This window comes from Chelon labrosus (genome assembly GCF_963514085.1).
Source record: "Chelon labrosus genome assembly, chromosome: 21".
NCBI classification, from domain to species: Eukaryota; Metazoa; Chordata; class Actinopteri; order Mugiliformes; family Mugilidae; genus Chelon; species Chelon labrosus.
The window spans coordinates 13,461,258-13,481,766 of NC_140354.1; the positions used below are offsets into that span (position 1 = coordinate 13,461,258).

The window sequence follows — 20,509 nt, forward strand, 5'->3', positions numbered from 1 at the left end:
CGTTGTCGGGAGCTTACTGTACATACGACTGGATTGATTTGAATTGAATTGAATGTTGTTGTTTTTTTCTTTTCATTCTCCTCCGTTGTTGGGAGCATGCAGAGAACAGCACCGCTGACCACTAACTGAACCCTGCGATTTAATGATTAATGGCTTGAAGCAACAAGAAAACATGCTCTGTCTCGCTTCTCTGACGCACACAATGTACATTTGCAGGATTTCAAACTCCCCTTCCACAATGCGATTAGCCAACTCGCCTCCCGTCCGCCTGTTCCCACTCCCATTCCACAATCTGCGTACTCGGGTGAACATTTGTCACGCAACATTTAAAAAAAAATCTGCAGGAGTGCAAATGGGCGGCTGAGAAATGCTAGTTTCAAGAGTGGGGATGGTATTGCTGGAAAGGTCAAAGCTTGGTGTGTGGTGAGTTGTCCTGTGGTGATAAGCACGAGATCCTTGAAGCCTTTCCGTTTCCACTGCTGGCCTATCTCTCAATAAACAAGTCACTGACTTGAACGCAGACGTAGGCTCCTCCCGCCTCTCTTGGATTTGGATTTGCGGACCACATTAGGAATTTTAAAAAGTTCTGGTCTACGTTTGAAATATGACAACGCAGCATGATTCTGGCCCGGAGCTACATTTTTTTCTGATCTGCAGGGCTGCATGTTTCTCATCTGTGGTCTTAGCTCCCCCCCAGGTGTTTTGTTGCTTTGGAATAAAGCAATAAGCGTTGCTACCAAACCGTTACGCCTGATACTCAGATCTGCTTCTCACACTTCTCACATTATGCCTTCATGCCAACAAAGCTTAACCATCTTTTCTATCCATTATCGACCTCCCATGTGTTATGCATGACATAGCATCTTGTATCATGTTTCGCTTTATCCAGATGTGTGAATTTATCTGTCTGCTTCTTCCTATCGAGATTTCTTCCCGTTCTCCGGTGGTGTGTAAAACTGAATTTAAAACGGCCCTGACTCATTTTAAACTTTCATTCCTGAGCCTGAAACGAAGCAAGATCACAATCACCCGACTAGATCGGCTATTTTCCACTTGAAATGACCCATAATTACCTTTTAAAAGGACAATAATTGCATGGAATGCGATTGTACCTGGAGATAATGCAGCTGATGTATATCTCAACGAGGATGACCACCCCTGGCTAATGTGTCGCTGGTCCTCCTATATTTCCACAGTGGAAAGCGACGTAACAAGAGCAGACTTATGTCAGCGTTGTTACGTGCCGAAGCTGCGTATACTTCAGTCTGCCACCCTCCATCATTCAGCCCTTATACAGAGCACTCTGTAGAGTCTGGTCTTTCTCCGCGGGACTTTTGTCAATTTGACCTCCCGATCCTCCCTTGTGCTGATTTATATCCACGCAACTATTTACATTTTACTTCAGTTCCTGCTACAGATCCATTTTGGGAAAAGACTCAGAGGGAGGATTAAGGAGGATTAAGATCATTGGGCGTGTGCTGCTATCACCTACGAAACAGAGCTGTGCTTCTTTTAGAGTTTCAGCAATGTCACATCGTGCAGTTGTTGAAGAAATCACTTAGTCAATCACCCCTCAACGCCCACTAACAACATCCTGTTGCCAGACACCACAGGACACCCTCAGAACGCCCATGTCCATTCTCTGATGAGTCCCAACTGGTTTGGAGGCCTACACATTATTAGGAGGTGGTCATAATGTTATGCCTGGTCGTGTATGTTTATGGTGGGAGTGTCTGAGGAGAACCCACTTATTCAGACCCTTTTTTTAAAATTCATTCTTCCACAGCACCTTATTTGGTCTTTGCCACAGAAGAAGAAGAAGAAGAAGGAGCAATGATTGGAATGTGTCCCACAAATCACGGCAAGGCTACACCCTCCGTCAGACCACGAGCATGCGTTTTCTCACAAAAGATGCGTTAAACATGGACAAGCAGTGAAAGTTGTTTGGACATTTGCAGGTGCTTTAAAGGGGAATTACAGGGTGTTTTCTACAACCTGGACCTTATTTCTGGCATAAAATACGATCGTTTACTCACCTATATTACTTTGGTGTCATTTGGACTCGTTCGGACGATATTTAGATCCGCATATATCCATATAATGGGAGTGACTGGGGCACCGAAACGCAGCCTCTAAATAATGCATTACCTGCCGCGAAACTCGTTCATTTCACCAATACTTTGTTATGATACGATAGTGCTATTCCCCGTTGAGTCCGAAGTTACATGTTATCTGGATTTTACGCCAGAAACAAGTTCCACGTTGTAAAAAACGGTAATTCCCCTTCAAGTGATCTGTAAATATGCCTTGCTAAGAGCTTCAGCTGCACTGTAAAACAAAACATTGTCAATTTGTTTCACCTTCTCATTAATTTTTTGGTATTTTTACAGTGTAGAACAAAACTGAAGACATCTAAAAAAAAATCAGATAACACTATTGCAAATATGTAATAAGAAAAAATACTATAAACCAATCACAATATGCCTCATATTTTAGATTTTTGTCTGGACGACAGCTTTGCAAACTGGAATATCTTAATCAGCATGACAGGCTTAACACCTGAAATGGAATTTGCTTTGGCTTTTTAATTTTTCTTTTTTTTTCTTTTTTTATTGTATTGTATTTGCACATTTTTATGTCTGAGAGTTAATTGATTCTACAAATGCAGCACTGAAAATCGGCCAGCAGATGTCACCAGTTTTGCATTTGAAACCCACAACACAAACACTTGAAGAGAGCTTTGTTCCTCCCCATCCTTACTTACTTAGAAGAGACTCTTATGGCACGAATATGACTGAATATGAGTCACGTAATGTTTTGGCTTCGGTATTTAAAATGTCACTGTCAGATGAAGCTTTGAGACCTCAAATCTTCCTCTTCCCATCATTAGAGAAGGCAAAACCATGAATTAAATCCAAGAGAGATCTTACTAATATTAGCCTTTTCACAGCATAATATAAAGGCAAAAGTAAATTTACAAGGAAATCCTTCTTCCCTCAGTCTTGGTACGGCCTAGGTTTCCTGTATCTGGTGGATAAAGGGGTGTTCTTGTGTGTTTGTCTTGAGAGTACCATCCTAAACTAGGAAGTGGACTTTGGAGAAAGACATAGTATTTGTATTTTGTACTTGGACATAGCTAAAAAATCTGCTGAGGTACTAAAAATAAACCTGGTACGCATGTACTGTATACAGCAATACTGTCACTGTAAACCGCCCATCACAATCACCTCTCGTCTGATCTCTCTCCTCCCGAGCCTGTGCGCTGGGCTCTGTTTATTTTCAGTTTTGAAGTGCCGGTCGGGGGAATCTGTGCTTAATGTAGGCCAGCGGACTCAACGTGACTCATGTTTGAGAAGCTGACACAGATAGCAGCAGAGCTGACAAATCATCAGCTCCATCATTCAAAACCACCGAGACTCCAAACCAACCAGGACTGTGGTCGGATCGGTTCACTGCAGCCCAGTTTCTCCTTATTATGAGTTTTATTTTTACTGATCTGTTCTACAACGGTTTTGTTTCAGCTGATTGTTTTTCTATCTGTATTTTGGCTACAGGCCAGAGAAAACCCTTGTTCCGAGAAGGGTTTTCCGATTTGACGTCAGTGGCTTCCTTTACTCCTCTTTCAAACTGTTGGTCTTTTCCGTTGTTGTCCTCAAAGGAGTGTCCTTTGTCCTTCAGGTGTAGGTGCACAGATGATGTTGGGCCATGCATATTTGATGTTCATGTTTAAACCCCAACTGCGCACCAGTCTTTTAGAGCGAAAGGCTGCACCTGAATGAGTGGTGAAACAACTTAAAAAAAAACTTTACAAGTCCAGTTGCCCTTGTTTCAGATTGTTTTCACAGACCTAAGGTTGAATTGTTTTTGAAAGAACACACTGCGCTATGTATGGAGTAAAGGCATACAAACAAAGTTGAAGCATGGTGGAGGCAGCATCACAATCTGATGCTGCTTTACTGCCTCTGGGCCAGGACAGATCGCCACCATCAAGAGGAAAATGGGAAGTTTACTGATGAATATGCGGAATAATGTCAAAACGGCTTTTTGTACCTTAGTCTGTATGGGCTGAAGGAATCCTGCTAATAAGAAGGATCCACAGATCCCTTTGAATGTTCTTCATATAAAAAGCATATAATCCATGGGTTCAGTGACTTTCTGCATTGAGAATGAGATGAATTGTTTTTTTGTTTTGGGAAAAAGCATGTTAGTAGATGACGATTAGATCAGTTCAGTTAATAGAACATAGTAATATGGGTAGCCTTTCCTCTGCTGAAAGTCTCCATCTATTTTCTCACCCTCCCCATCTTGTTGTACGGTCTAAAGGGGGGAGTGGGGAAGTACACACACACATACACACACACACGGCAGTATCCGCTGCTGATGTCAGACTCCAATCATGTCGACCCTCCTCAGCACCATCAGCACCATCATCCTCGTGCATTTTCTCCTGAGACGTAAGTAAACCATGTATACCGTCGTTATGTCCCCATTTCAACTTCTCGCCGTGCAGCCTGCCCGTATCCACCTCATCTGTTTACCGGTGAAAAGATTTTCATGTTTCCCGTAGCGGGTCAGGCTGGGATGTTTTGGTTGCGCAGCGGTGGATGCTGTCGGGGAACGGGCTCGGCAGCGGCGCTGTAACCAACGTTAGAAAGACAGGGGACCATTGTCACCTACAGGGACGTTGCGAAAATGAAGGACTGAGATTGTGAAAGGAGACAAAAACATCACCCTGGATGAGGTTGATGGAAACTCTCTCTCCAGTCCCACAGATGCGCTATGCGGCGCCGTGGAAACGTTACGAGACATACGGTGCAACTGCCTGTACGCTGGTCGGGGCATCTATGTTTTTGTGTGATTATTCGCCGTTTCGAAAATAGCACACACTTGGAACATTGGAGCACGGGCTATTGAGTGGCGAAGGTTTAACGGGGGTAATTTAGAGCATTGCACGTGTTGCGTTCAAGTACTGTCGATTTTCTGCAACATATCGGCAACGCAGGAGCGTAGCTGCCGCTGGGGGAGAGGGGGGACGGGGCCCCTTTTAAAAATCGTAATTTTGTTCGGCTCACTTTTTTTAAACAGCCTATTTCACGTTCAGGTGACTCTATTTGTGTCGGCCCACTGTAACAGTCTATCTGTCTGACTCAAACATGATGCTATTTTTTGGATCGGCCATGCTTAATGACTTTTTCTCAAGTCACCCAGCAGTTCCTTCCGCTTTAATGAAGCCATCCAAGATGGTGCTCCCCTGTGTGCAACATTGCACAGCGCTGAGAGTTAAAGGGGAACTACTGTTTTTCACACCCTGGACCTTATCTCTGGCATAAAATACAATCGTTTACTCACCCATATAACTTCTGTGTAATTTGTATTCTTTCGGGAGATATTTAGATCTGTGTATATCCATATAGTGGGAGTGACTGGGGCACCGAAACGCAGCTTCTAAATAACGCATTATCTGCCACGAAACTCGTTCATTTCACCAATATTTTGTTATGATACGCTAGTGCTATACCCCGCTGAGTCTGGAGTTACCTGTTACCATCATCTGTAGTCTGAGCGCCGCATGCACCCGCGACTGTCGGCCTGTTTACCTGTAATTTGCTACTGCTAGTTTTTTGCAACATGGCTGAATGTTTTTCCGATTCTGAGGTTGTGGACGAGCCATGGCAGTAGCAAATTACAGGACCCCGGATGATGATAACAGGTAACTCCGGACTCAACGGGGAATAGCACTAGCGTGCGAAGACAAAATATTGATGAAATGAACAAGTTTTGCTTAAAAACAGCAGTTCCCCTTAAAGATTTTTTTATAAAAAAAAGCCAGCACAGGGAACTTTGCACAAGAAATGTACCTGTGCAATAAAGTCTATTCTATTCTATCATATTCTAATGCTTGTGAACACCTTGCAACTGGTTAACATTTCGGTTCATTAGTCTACTTCACCGAACAGGCATAATGTTGCCTACGCCAGGACACTAGAGATGAAGCTGTTGCTGATCATAAAAATCAGTTGAAGCATGGAGGAGGTAGCATCATGATCCGTGCCTGGACATAATCGAATATTGGGAGGAAGATGGAAACTTCCTTATTAGTAATGCTTATGAACACTTAGCAGCTAGAGTTCATAACATAATGATTTTAATGGCACTCAACCGTCAAATCTGTCCTCATCGTCCTGGATTACATATGTTGCATGGTGAGGGTCATTTTCACTAATCAATATTTAAATGTCACTTTATTATTCTACTTATACGACTATATACAAACCAAGCAGCACCGTCCAACTAATGGGGAGATTTACATCTCTAGAAATTCTGTCTCTGTAACTAATTTTCTTGCAGTAAACTGCAGTGTTGTTTAATTCGGGTTCCATTTGATACCGTCCTGTAGTTTAAAGTCTTGTGGTGTATCTGACAGAAGAGTTCAGCAAAATTGAGTCTGGGGTCAGAGACTGAGCTTACTGCTGAACATGCCAATACTTATCTTTTTTTTTTTCTGTTTGAGGAGCTGCCCTTCGTGCTATGTTTGATACGCACCGCTTTGTGGCCCCAAACATTACACATTCACCTCGACTTGTCTGCTTTCTTCACTATGGACTGATACGGCCAGCACTTAATGTCTCAGGTTTGCAGTTCAAAGTCATGAAATAAACTCGACTTGACTTGGTCTGACCTCATTAGCACAAAGCCGGCTTGCCAGAAGCCTCACCACCTACAGGGTGAAGTGTAGGGGTCAGGTGAGGTGCCTTGCAAGCAAGCCATCCAAGCTAATTATTTCAGATTATATCTGAAGCATTTGACTCAGGAAAGTACAGACACTCTGCCAGGACATGTCAGCTGAGGACAACAAAGCCCGGCAATCAACGATGCACAATAGCCAGTACATATTAGCCTTTGTCTTGCAGAATTCAACCATTAGTATGGTAGTTTCATTAGTAGTTAGTTTACTGATGTAAAGTCTAGTATGCCATATGTTACATTAGAGCTGCTGATCTGAATCATTTGTCAATCATTTGTTTAATTACTGTATGTTCATGCCAAAGAACACACAGCATGTATGTATGAATTAAAAAAGGCAATGCATGCTAACTGAGCTGAAGCATGGTGGAGGCAGCATCATGGCTGTATTCACAGATAAAGCTACAAAGAAACTATGCACCCTAATGCATCTTTGGTCAAATGAAACAGTATTTACCTTGGGTATGCTGTGAAATTGTCCAGTGTGTCGGTGCATTGTCTCTCTTTCATTATTCTAGTCAAGTGGGCTTCATTGATGTTGTTTTTGACGCAGCTCAATAAAATGTGTAACTGAAAGTGTTTAACTGAATCAGATGTTACTGTAATTAAAAAGAGGATTACTTCAGGCACACGGACAGCAAACCCAAATTCATCCCCATCTGCTTTGTGCCTCCTGTCGCTCCATCAGTGACCCGGTTTGCTTCCCTGTCTGGCCACGTCAGTGAATAGCGTGATGACTGTGGGGTCACATAGATTTTCATTTATTTATTTTGATTTTTTTTTTTTTTACAGTGACCTCCTAACCATGCTGCTCCTGCAATTTGTGAGCAGAATGCATTAGTGTACACATACACACACACGATCACACACACACAGGTCGATTAATGGCCTGTCTGTCACTTTATTTCCAGACATTCTCTCGCAGCTGTGAATTATTCAATTGATTCCGCTGATCAACCCAGTTCTCGAGGCGCATGTCTCTAACCCAGACTTACGTAAGATTTTTGTGTTTGCACCATGTATTTAAAATGTTGCAACCTCCCTTTATTTTCCAAAACCGAAGTATTTTTGTAGCGTTGATGCAACCAAGCAGCAAATGAAAGTGAGAAAAAAGGATGACATAGAAATTAAGTTCCCTAGATCCCAAACTGATCAAGTATCTGTGGGATGCACTGGAACAGCAGAGCCCCCTCCCTTCAACCCATGAGACTCAAAGGCCCCCACTAACAACATTCTGTTGCCAGACACCACAGGACACCCTCAGAAGGCCCATGTCCGTTCCCTGATGAGTCCCTAATGTTTTGGAGGCACAAGGCAGACCTACAAAATATTAGGAAGGTGGTCATAATGTTATGACTGTGTATTCCATTTTACAACCCAGCTGATAATACTCAGCTGTGTTGTCAGCGGCAGCCATGTTGGAGGTCCCTGAGCAGCTCTGTAAGTTTTGGGTTTTGTCTTTTTTGACACAACTGTTTCTGACTTTCTGGCGACCCACCATGTCGTCCTGGACAAATCTGACTGACGACTGACTCAGACTTCATCTATACTGAAAGCGTTTCAGCCGTGTTTTTGAGTCAGCCCGTCAGCCGGCGCAGCTGTCAGACCGCCGGTGTAACATCCCACTCGTCACTTGTGCTATACATGGGTAGCTGCGACACTAATAATGTCTTCAGGCTTCAAGCTACCTGTTAAATGCAACTTTATTTCATTGGACAACTTAAATTGACATTGACACATTAACAAACTAATGCATCATTTTTTTAGGCTTAGAAGTAGCTAGGAGAAACAGATAGCATTTGGTGATAGTTATGTGTGGACATTTGTTTGATGCATTTACCTGAATCTGCCCCTTATATAAGTACTTTTTAAAAGCAAAAATTGGCATGAAAAAAAAAAAAAAAACAACCTCTGAGACTAATTTGGCCTTACCTGCCACTTCTCCTCTCTGTACTTTCCTCTCCATCTGAAAAACTAAAACTAGCTGGAGGTGGGTGGTCCACTCAGTCATTCTTCTCACCGCACAGCAGCTGGAACAATTCCAACAGGGCCAAGAGTAGCACAGAGCTTTGCTTTACATGTACATTCAGCTTAATATCATTTTATTTATATAGCGCCAAATAGTAACATAAGTCAGGGCACTTTACACTGAAAAGTCCAGGGCTTGAAATATTATAGAGAGAAAGCAACCACAATTCCCCATGAGCAAGCACTTTGGCAACTCTGGGGAGGACAAACTCCTCTGAACAGGAAGATGAATGGATGGATGATGATGTGAGTTTATGGATGGTAATGCCGCTATCAATCTGGCTCAGTGGTGACACTCTTTTTTTTTAATTCCCTGAATGATTCCTGATCTTCCAGTTTCTGTGAGGCCGGGAGCAGATGGGCAAGCCCAAACTGGCTATAGCCCGATGGCTAGCTAGAGGATGGCACTCGTCATGTAAAAGGTCGGGACTCTTGCATGGAATTTCAAATACGTTGCAATGTTTTGCAAGTTTCCAGCAGAGCAGAGGCATGTGTTTGACGTCATTGTCAAAAAACCTGTCGGCAACAATAACACCAATTGACGAACTATGAAGTATATTATTGTGGTGGATCAAACTGTTTGGAAAGAGATACGATTAGGATTGAGAAACCAAAAAAGAAAATGGCCTAGTGACCATAGATTGGACAGAGATAAGGGCAGAAAAGGTATAGCATCGTGTAAAAAAAAAACAGAGGCTGAGACAAGAAGCCAACAAGGAAGTGCCTACGACTGCAGTTCTTCAAACGGCCACTAGAGGCTAGCTCCGAAATCGAGTCAATCTCCAGCTTGCAGTGAGGTTTCAAGTTTGTGCCCTCACAAGTTGTTTCCTGCTCTTTAGGACGCCGGGTGTAGCCAAGCCTCACAACCGCTTTTCAGGAATCGCGTGGGTGGTGTTACGCTGTGTTCATCCATCTTTAAACAGCATATAGACAATGAGATAAAAGCACCAACTGTGGGACAGAGAAGCACTCTTCGCTTTTCCCCTCATTCCTCTCCCTCTCTCTCTCTCGCCTCTCTGTCATATTCTATCATCCTCGGTTATTCTAATTTCCTCTCTCATCTCTCTGTCACCCTCATTTTTAGCCCTTCCCTTTGTCTGTGTGTGTGTGTGCGTGAGTGTGTGTGTGAACTACCCGCCACACACAGAATTAGCCCTCAGCTGTGCTCACAGATATGGTGCTATGTCCTCATGGACTCTTTCTTTCTTTCTTTCTTTCTAATTCAGTTAATTTAACCTTGCGTTCCTTCTGTTACCAATACTGTAAACCCTTTGATGCTAGGCAGTCTTTGTCCAGCAAAGGTCAGAGGCTTTGTTCGCCTCTCTGTTAGTTGGTTGTACTGATGTTGCTACAGCGTTCTTGACCTAACCAAGACAAGGTATTGTGCTGCTATTTTCGAGGGTGCAGCAAACCGATATATATTCTTGCTCCGGCTTCCTCCCACACTCCAAAGACATGCACGTTAGGTTAATAGGTGTTTCTAAATCAGTGTGATTGGTTGATTTGTGTGTTAGTCCTGCCATGAACCTAAGACATGTCTGGGGTGTACCATGCCTCTTACCCAGATTCCAGCATGAACTGGAACCTATCCCAGGTCTGCAGTTGCATCTCTAAAGAACAGCATGTTGGCATCGTCGCAATGCCTCCAACTCGGGATTGACTTAGCCTGACTAAGACCAAGGAGACTGACGAGACATGTCTTTAGGTATTTTGTCTTTGAGGTTTTTGGGATATTCTGCAGAATGAGAAGTTGTTTGGGGATGTAAAATGATGGTAACAGTGACAAATAGAAAAAAAAAAAAATAATACTTGCTTGGCGCCAGTGATCTTTTGTGTCTGTTGCTATCTGTTTACTTTTGTGGATCATTCTGTTCTCACAGAACATTTGGCAGTTGCGTCATTGTTCCATCTGACAGTAATGCTTAGTATTGGTACTTAGTATGAAACATTCACGTTTGCAGAATCCGTAAAGCCACTGTACGCAGCATGGACGCCCCCCGTTCACGCGGCGTGGCGGGTGAGGCAGTACACTGGGCTTTGTGTTTGACTGCAGGGGGTTGTGGGAAACGCAGACCGTTAGCCCATTAATAAATGAAACAACCATGTGAGGAAGACATATGGGCCCGATCGGATCTGCCCTTGGCTGCCACTGAGTGAGTGCCCCTGCAAAAAAAAAAAAAAAGTCAATAGAGCTGAGTGAATTGGGTTGAAAATTGAGAGGGAGTATAGAGGATGAGCCGGCGAAATAGACGATAGACACGGGCGGCATGTGGGCTGATTGTGTGTGTGTGTGTGTGAGAGAGAGAGAAAGACAGAGTATGTGGGCTGTGAGAGTGGGAGTTATCTGCAGAGAGATGTGATGACCTCTCCTCCTCTCTGCTACTGCAGCTGTCTTTAGGCTTTACACACACATAGATGCACACTGAACATGAGAGTGGCAGTGTACTGGTGAAGAAAAGAAAGAGGGGGATCACTTCAGTTGTCATGATCAGAGCTGAATAGTTTTGTTCCCTACTACTATGCTCACTTGCCTCAGAGGTGGAGCCGGGCCTCGGGCAGGTGCGCCACTGTAGCGGACAGCTGCTCCCACGGTTGTATCTCTTATAGTGGGGGATGGGATATGAGTTTGCATTATCCCTTTTCGAGCATGTGTAATACTTGGCACTGTATGAAATCCAGGACTGGGACGAGATTGTTAGACCTTTTTGCTAAATATGCAGATTGATTCCAACTGGGGAGTCCTTAAAGTTTTTCAGCCACTGCTTTTGTGATTTGTACAGTATAAGAATTTATTTTTAGTATTTTAAGTAGAAAACTACTAAACGAAAAAGCAAAGTGGACCTCTGATCTTGGATAACTCCCTACTACTACTACTACTCCCTAGCCTGTGAGATAAGTAGGAACTGAAATAAATGGGAGTTCAACATTTTACGTGTCAAAGTTAGATGTTTTATTAGCCCAACCATCCACCCTGACCTCCTAACCTAATATAAAGGGGCATTGCTATGCATCTTCTTGTCTTTCCCAAGAGTTGGGTACCGAACTCTTGTACTTTCAAGGGTACCATCCAAGTGACTTCAGTAATTCCTAGTACCAATTCACGTTAAATCAGAAATCTCGGAAGTTGACGTAACTAACGCGAATACACATTTGAAAACTTGACGCCAGGTAGGCCTATGAATGCTCAGGCCCACGGCAATGCGTCCAACCTGTTACAACACATGGCCAAGCACAGAATATTTATAAAAACAAAAGACTGCACTGGATTTGCCAAATCTCCAAATCTCCTGTGGCAGCAACACATAAAATTATCAGCATGCCTGCAGCCAGAACCAAAGAAGTAACAGGTTTCCGGCACTACTGCTTCCTCAACGGCGTTTCTATTGACCGTGACCAAATCCAGTCTGGCAGTGTTGAAGAAGACCGGCAAATCTGCCACAACGGCTATAGATTGACACCATTTAGCAGCCCTGGGATGTAAGACGAATGTAGAATCATAAGGCCTTATGTTATTGATCCTGTCTCCTGCACGTGAAATGAGTTTTTTTTTTATGGTAAGAGATCAGTTTTATCCCATAACCATGGAAACCGCCAGTGAGAAGCAGGGGATGGAGAAGAGAGGAATTACTATGTGACAGCAGATGGAAAACACCAAACCTTTGGCTCCTGGTTGCAGTTTGAAAACACACACACATTTTCTATCTGGCTGTCACCTCTGCCAGGACGTGGGGTTTGGCAGATTTTATTGCCACTTGTGTTCCTGCTGCGTGAGGTGGAGAGTGCAAACTGGCATGCTGAGCTGACGCCGTTGCTAGCCGTTTTTCGTCTGTCGACCCAAGCCCGGGCCTTTTGCGCTGCACACCCCAGTGATTAACTGCCGCACAACTCTTCCTTCCCTCTCCTCCTCCAGCTTACTGATGATGGATCTGTTCGGCAGAGGAGAGCTGGGGCTGCTGGGAGGAGGAGAGGGGCTGAGGGATGACATGGGCGTGCCAGGGATCAGCTGGTCGGCGAGTCGGCTGCCGGAGGACATGTACCCGGCGTCCGGTTTGGCCCTGGCCGCCGCCTATCATGACATCAAAACACGGCTGGCCAGCCTGGAGAGGGAGAACAGCAGCATCAAGAGGAAGCTCAAACACTACGAGGTCAAGGTGGAAAGCAACATGCACAAATAAAATTTCGTACAACACCATAGACGCTGTCATAATTTGGGAGTGCATTATTTTCTAGAAAGTCAGCCTCCTCTCTGTGTTTCCTGTCACACAGTTTCCTATGATCAGTGAATTTGGAGAGGAGAGGACACTGTGTTGCTCCTGTGAGCCCATCATCAAAGACACCAGCGTTATCCAGTCAGAAACCACCAACCTGCAACAGAGGGTCAACTCCCTCACTCAGGAGGTACTCATTAATATTACCAGCATCACCAGTTACATATGAAGCCATATACTCATCAGGAATAACATTATGACCACTGACAGGAGAGGTAAATAACACTGAGCATCTTATGACAATAGAATGTTCTGCTGGGAAACCTTTGGACCTGGCATTCATGTGGATGTTACTTAGATATGTACCAGAAACCTAGACCAGACCAGACACCCCCATCCCATAGCAATGACACTCCTTGATGGCAGCAGCCATCCCCAGCAGGATGCAGTCTGACACAAGCATACACACAAAAATGGTTTAGGAACAACTCAAAAAACATGAAAAACAGCACAAGGCATTGACTTGGCCTCCAAATTCCAAATTCCCATCAACCCATAGGACCCAAAAGGCCCCTACTAACAACATCCTGTTGCCAGACACCACAGGACACCCTCAGAAGACCCATGTCCATTCTCTGATGAGTCACAGCTGTTTTGGAGGCCTAGACAATAATAGGATATAATGTTATGACTGATTGGTGTACATGATTCTGTGTCTCCAGATTGCACAAAGCATGGGCTAACTTTATCCACAGCTGTGCCCTAAAGGTAATTTCTGTTTGCCTCAGCTTCAGAAGAGCAAAGAGAGGGAGGAGAGGCTGGAGGAGGTCATCCAGGCTTACGAGAAAATTCACTTGGAGAAAAGCAATGTCCAGAGAGACCTGGACAAAATGGTAAACACATACAAACACAAAAATGTTTTCCTATGATGAATGTTTTATTTCGTGAAATTTTGAGTTTTTTTTGTGTTTGCGCTGCAGACAACTCTAGCGGAGGAGCACGTGGAAAGGATCTGCAGCCTGGAGTCGGCTCTCAGGCAGAGAGAAAGTTCCCTTCAGAAACTCAGCGCTCAGCTGCGCAGCAGAGACACGCATCACAGTCATCTCAACGCCAGCCTGGACGTACCCAGAGGTGGGTTCAGTTTGGATCATCAGTAGACCCTGGTGCTGCTCATCGGTCTCTTGTTTTCTTGCGGCGCACACAAATTGTGTTGAAACCTCATAGGCTCACAGAGTTGAACAGTTTCCCCTCAAACACACTGTGGCGTCTCCCTTTCTGAACCTTTTAAAGGGTTATTGTCAAAATGACTTTGTTCAGAACCATCTCCTGTAGTATGTATCCGGGTATTTTTGTAGGTTTATAGAGGATGTTTGCTGTTCTCACTCTGCTGGTCCTTATCAAACCTTTGAAGGACTGAAGAAGCCTTTTGGATGACAGGTGAAAGCTCTTTGCCTTTGTTTTAGCACTCAGATCTTCTAAAACTATTTTGTACTTTGTTGTGGAGAAAGTTAAAATAAAAGAAAACCAACATCCAAACTCTTTTTCACATTGCCAGGGTTGGCAAGCCTCAAGTACCTCAGTACGTTGACTGTTGACTAAACCTTATACGCAGAGTTACCGTAAGCCGCAATCATATAAAAAGACTTTTGTTTGTCCACTGATGGGTATAGCTACAGAGAGGTGACTTACACGGAAAACTGCGGAGAATAAAGCTGTCGCTTGTCTGGTTCTGGTGTGTCAGAGGGCCGTGGGCCGACGCTGCAGAGCTCCCGCAGTCTCGACGCCCTGTCGGACCTGAAGCTGCAGCGGCTGGAGGCCGAGCTGGAGGGGGCCCGGCACCAGGTCGAGGGAGCCTGCCAGAGGGAGAAGGAGCTGAGGAATGAGCTTCAGAGGCTACAGCAAGAGGTAGCCCAGCTGCAGGATGCACAGAGACAGGTAGACCTTACAGTTTAACCCAACCTGAAGGTCTTGGTTTAACTACTCACGCGGCTGCAGTGAAGTACAAGTAGACCGCAGGACCTTCTGACGTACGTCACTTTCGGGTATGGTTACAGGTTAAACTAAAGCAACCTGATAGGTGTAGTAAAAGGGGAAGCAGACTTTTCAATCAGCTTGGTGTTAAAGCTTGGTGGAGTCAGCCTTTCCTGAGAAAGACTGTTGATGCTAGCGCTACGTCAGATGCTAGGCCTCCAAAATTCATGGATGCGCATTCTCAAGGCGGCAACACTAACGAGAGAGGGTGAACAACAATGTGTGAGTAAGATAGCTAAAATTATCTAGGTACTGAGTTAGCAAACTACAATTTTCTGTTACAAGAATTGGCACGCAGTATGGACAAGATGTCCCAGAGACCAAAGATCTGCACAACTCTCCCGCTGCTTCAGCTAACAATGCAGCGACAACAGCATATATGGTTCTGTGAAACCTAGCAAAAATAATACTACCCATGTATCAACTAGAAATAGAGTAATTACCACATCCATTTTAAGCTTTTCTCCACCGTTAGAAAGCCTTGCCGAAGTGGCTCTTAGGCCCTTTGCCTGATTGCCTCAATTATTTTTCAGACCTTTTCCTCTTAGACTGTTTCACGGCCGTTTCTCCTTTTTTTTTTTCCCATCTCTTTCCTGTGCTACAACCCTAACCTATGTGTCTCCCTCTCTGTCAGTCACAGGACCTGTCTTCGCACTGTGAGCACTGCAACGTAGAATGGATAAAAAAAGCCGGGGACGAGCAGTGAGTCTTATTTCGAAGAGCAGACCGTTTTAGTGTTTGTCGTTCTTTTGCAGTAATACATCCTTTTTTTTGCGTCCTTCAGGGTGAACCTAGCGTTAGCCTACACTGAGCTGACGGAGGAGCTGGGTCGCGTTCGCAGTCTGGCTGCGAAACAGACTGACCTCCTGCGACACGTCTCACAGGAGTCTGGTAGGTCTCCTGACACGGACTGGTTTATTAATGTGGCATCCCGTCGGCTATAGACAATGGGACAAGTGAATATCGAAGCCAAGACTTCCGCACTTCATGGTTTTACAGTCCAACTAGCAACTTGAGATCCAAGGATGGAGTTGGAGTTGAGAGACAATGCCTGTGATAGACAGAAGTAGCCGGATTGTAGTCACTTTACAGTTTTTGTTGAAGGTATTCCAGCATGTTACCTTGTTTTCTGCAGAGTATGAGAGGGCCTTCTGCCTCCTTTGCCCTCCTCATGGACTGTTTACCTCTTCTTAACCAAAGCCCACCACAAATAGTTGGTCAAGAGTCCTCAGAAACCCTTTGTTACCAAAATCCTTTGCAAAGAGGCTCTGCACGTTCATTTGTAGGGTTTACTTGTTTATGGACCTACGTAGGTAGTAGTATGGTCAGAGATGTTGAATGCTGAATGTCTACCGGCTCGATGGTATCACTGGTATTGCACGATTATTGGTTTAAGATGAAATCGAAGGCTAAATCCATTCTCTTTGTCTCTCTTGCTCTTTTAGTGTCTCGCCCTCCCCCGGCTCCTCAGCGTCTCTCTCCCACCTCCCCCCAGCGCCCCTGTCTGTCCCCTGATAGGCTCCTCCCTACTCCATCACCCCCTCTGTCCCCAAGCAGCGGCCCCGCGTCCTACTCCCACCAGCCAACCAGCAGCCGCCTACGAGCTAAGTTCCAGGGTCGCCGTAGTTACTCCGAGGTAAGTCTGGGGCAGTTATGCTTTGTGCTCTTCTGCTATTACAGCAATTTATTTAACAACCTGACCCCTTCACCCCTCCCCCTTCCTAAGGTATCTGACCCGTCCGCCATCCAGAGGCCTCTAGCTCACCTGATGAGGGATCCAGTGTCCACCCTCCCCAAGCCCAGGTCCATCCTCGGGGAGTCGCAAGGTTACGGGCAAACCAAATCCCAGCTCCGTACCTCCCTGGTGGGCCTGGTCCGACCGGCGTCGGCTCACGGGGCGGGAGGGGAGAGAGGGGGAGGTGGAGTGGGGGGAGAGAGAGGCGGGGGCGGCAGTCTGAGCAGCAGTCCTCATCACTGCGCTCTGGACCTGGGCTTCCCTCTGGCTGCCGAGGTGAGACACTCAATCAGGTCTTCAGCAAGAACTGCTATTCCCAATGCCTCAAACTCTACCCTTCTTTCATCCAGGTTCACCACTTCTGCCACCTCGATGACCCGCCTGAGCCCACCCCACTGGTGACTCCGCCGCATTCCTCCGATGACGAAGAGGTAACATCGTGCACGCCGATCCTTGCAGCTCTTCGCCCGGCTTTAACAGTCATTGTTTCTATTTAACGCGGGCGCGCTGTGCACATTCACAGGACGTGTGCCCGTACCTGTCGCCGGCCGCCAGCCCGCCGCGGACGCTCGGCGCGATCGGGATCGGCTCACCGTCGCCCAGGGAACAGCCCCTGCACCCCTCTTTTCCGTCTCCTAGGAAACAGCCCCACCATCCCTCCTTTTCGGCCCCGGAGGGCCCTGCCACCCTTTCCTGCCATCTGCCTCCTTACATGAGCACCGAGCACGCTCAGTCATGGCCGTCTATTAATGTGAGTAGAGGCAACGGCAACGCAGCGTTACATGAAGCTATAAAGGGACTCCCTGCAGTCCTTGTGGGGCTCGCTGTAGAAGCAGAAAGCCACGGATGCACGTCAGACCAGCAAAGACCATCGCACTGCAGGCAGAAATGTAATAAGAACTGTTCGTAGACATTAATTAAGCGAGGAGGAAGGTGTATAGTATTTTCAGCAAAAGAGAAAGAAATCCAGTTAGCATCCAACCAGAAGTGCAGAAGCAATAGGTGCAAAGTATGTGCATATGTACAGGTATACTGTACATTTTAAATTAATGAATTAATCTAAATTAAAACAGACCAGTGTGCACTGACTGATTTTGGATTCCTCCGTCCTTCTGCCCTCTCTCTGCAGCTATGGATGGAGTCGGAGGAAAGCGCCGTCCGTAGCTGTCCTCTGTGTCAGCTGACCTTCCCGACCGGCTACCCCGACGACGCCCTCATCAAACACATCGACTCCCACTTGGAGAACAGCAAGATCTGACTTTTTTTTCTTTAACGAGCATTTTTTTTTTTTTTTTACTCCTCTTTTCGCCCGAGATGGGCACCGGGTCTATTTTATTGGTTTTTATTAACGTTTTACGTAGAAACGTTTTGATTAGGCTGCATGCGTTTAGCCCCCGATCCAACCGTGTCTCGCTCAAGGGGCGCCAGACAACTTCCAGCCGCAGAATAAGTCGCCAAGCTTTCATTTCCAGATTGTAAATCTCTGCATTTTTCCCTATAAGAACATACGTTTGCCTGGTATCGCTCACAAGGCACCATATCAACAATTCTGCATCAATTGGAGGCTCTCCTCTTCTCACAACCAGACTTTTCATTTATATGTAGAGGAAATGGGAGATGTAGAAACTAGTGCTGTAACAGTGGCAGGGGCAGCTGACCCTCCTTTCGAAATGTCCCATGCGATACGCTGTTGAGAAAGAAGAGGCACTGGAACCATCTTATTAGAGTTAGAAACATCAATTAGACTTCAAAAGATCTCTAAATGTTCAGATTAATCAAATTGTAACCTTTAATTGTGGAAATTTTGGTCACAGTGAAGGTTAGACGTAAATTCTGAAAGGAAGACTCATTGTCTCACATTGTCTTTCTCTCTGAATATGGGTTATTTCCACTACTCTAGTCTTTTAATTACATCTGGTCAAAATCACTCCGTAACTTAGTCAATTTCTTCCCAATTTCAGCGCTATTTTAATGAAAATATACAGCCACAGTGACCACATTCATTTGGAAATAAATCAGTTTAAAGTGGCCCATTTTTATCCCCAAAGCGCAGGTGTCAAACATGCGGCCTGCGGGCCAAAAGTGGACCGCCAGAGGGTCGAATCTGGTCCGCAGCATGAATTTGCTAAAGTGCAAAAATCACATAGAAGATTGCAAATTTAGTGCAAATTTACTTGTTCTTCTTTGCACTAAAACAAATGGAAAAAGTCTGGAGTTGTCGTTACTGGTAGGTTATTATTCTGTTATGTTACTGGTCCGGAGCACTTGAGGTCAAATTGGGCTGTATGTGGCCCCCAAACTAAAAGGAGTTTGATGCCCCTGCCCTAAAGCAAAACATATTTTAGCTCTGATGCACATTTTTACACTTGGAGGATGCTACACTGCACCAGCTTTGGGAGAAAATTCATCCCGACAGTGTCACCACCCTAAACGTGCCAGAGTGCTCGTCTTCACTATAACTGCACAGTGAGTCATTACCCCGGGATGGCAGAGATTGGACACGTATTACGAGCAGCAGGTCAAGAGTTTGCTTCCTTGCTCGAGGACACTGGAACATTCGTCTGTGGATTGACGCGCTCTGGCCGTCGGGAAACGGAGCCAGAGGACACCAACTGATGTCCTGCTTCCATGCAGCCCGTCAGAAAGCTGGCTCCGGATCAGCGTCTGTCGTGATACAGCGTCCTGTCATCCCCCATAATTACTAGCCAAGTCCTGAGCAAGTTAGTATTTTAAGATGTGAGTGGGTTCTCTCCGGGTTCTCCGGCTTCCTCCCACCGTCCAAAGACATGCTCGTTAGGTTCACTGGTGATTCTGAATTGGCCGTAGGTGTGAGTGTGAATGGTTGTCTGTCTCTCTGTCTCTCTGTGTTAGCCCTGTGATAGACTGGAGACCTGTGTACCCCGCCTCTCGCCCAGTGACTGCTGGGATAGGGTCCACCCCCCGCGACCCTCCAGAGGACAAGCGGTTACAGAAAATGAATGGATGAATGGATGAATGAATGAATGAATGGACCCTGGTCACACTTTAACCCTCTGTATATAGATCTGTGTAGGGTAGATACCAGCGATCTTCTTTTTAGCTGTGAGAAATTCTCCAGACTGATCTTTTATTCTCCAGCTTTTTCAAGAGCTTTCAACCGTTTCACATTGTGTCGCCATCATTGTCTGCTACGGATGGATGGGTGAAGACCGTGAGATATAGTTAAAAGATCCACATAAAGCTAGAAAGAGGACCTTTAGTCGTTAGATGGACGTGCCTGAGACTTCCGCCTCCCCTCCTGTACATCCAGGAGATGGATGGAGATTCCTTTTTTTCCTTGTTTTCCTTGTTTTTTGAACAATTTTAAATTAATTTAAATTTCATGGAACCTATACCAGTTTTTTTTTGTTTTTTTTTTAGTTAACCGAGTGGGAGGCAGAAATCTCCGAGATGACACAAGAGCCAAAACAAAACCTTGCTGCATTAAATGAGATTCTTTGTTTTTGTTTGAATGTCGTCCTCAGCATGCAGACTTGTCTCCACCTGGTGGTGGGAGGAGGAATTGAACCACCTCTGCAAAGACAGCCCCATGAGCCTGCAAGAGAAGTCCTGATTTTTGAAGTGTCACTTCTTCTCTACACTGCATCCATTATACAGAAGAAAATACAACGTGGCGTTTTGCCATCATGCCAAACTGAAAATGAGGATTTGACACATTTGATTTTAAGCGCAGGTGCACCAGTGTACATAGTGAACATGTATGTAGTTTCATTGCTATATTGTA

General features: G+C 45.2%; 1 protein-coding gene across 1 annotated transcript; it reads left to right on the plus strand.

The window, feature by feature from the left end:
• Positions 1-4,380: 4,380 nt before the first annotated feature.
• LOC311506019 (TANK-binding kinase 1-binding protein 1-like) lies at positions 4,381-18,004 on the plus strand (the record flags this gene model as incomplete). Its single annotated transcript, XM_084569884.1, has 13 exons — positions 4,381-4,454; positions 12,683-12,923; positions 13,039-13,170; positions 13,769-13,873; positions 13,961-14,111; positions 14,722-14,915; positions 15,646-15,713; positions 15,796-15,902; positions 16,457-16,647; positions 16,738-17,022; positions 17,097-17,177; positions 17,270-17,497; positions 17,876-18,004. 13 exons carry the CDS (start codon positions 4,381-4,383, stop codon positions 18,002-18,004), a joined length of 1,986 nt encoding a protein of 661 aa, XP_084426010.1.
• Between the last annotated feature and the right edge of the window lie 2,505 nt (positions 18,005-20,509).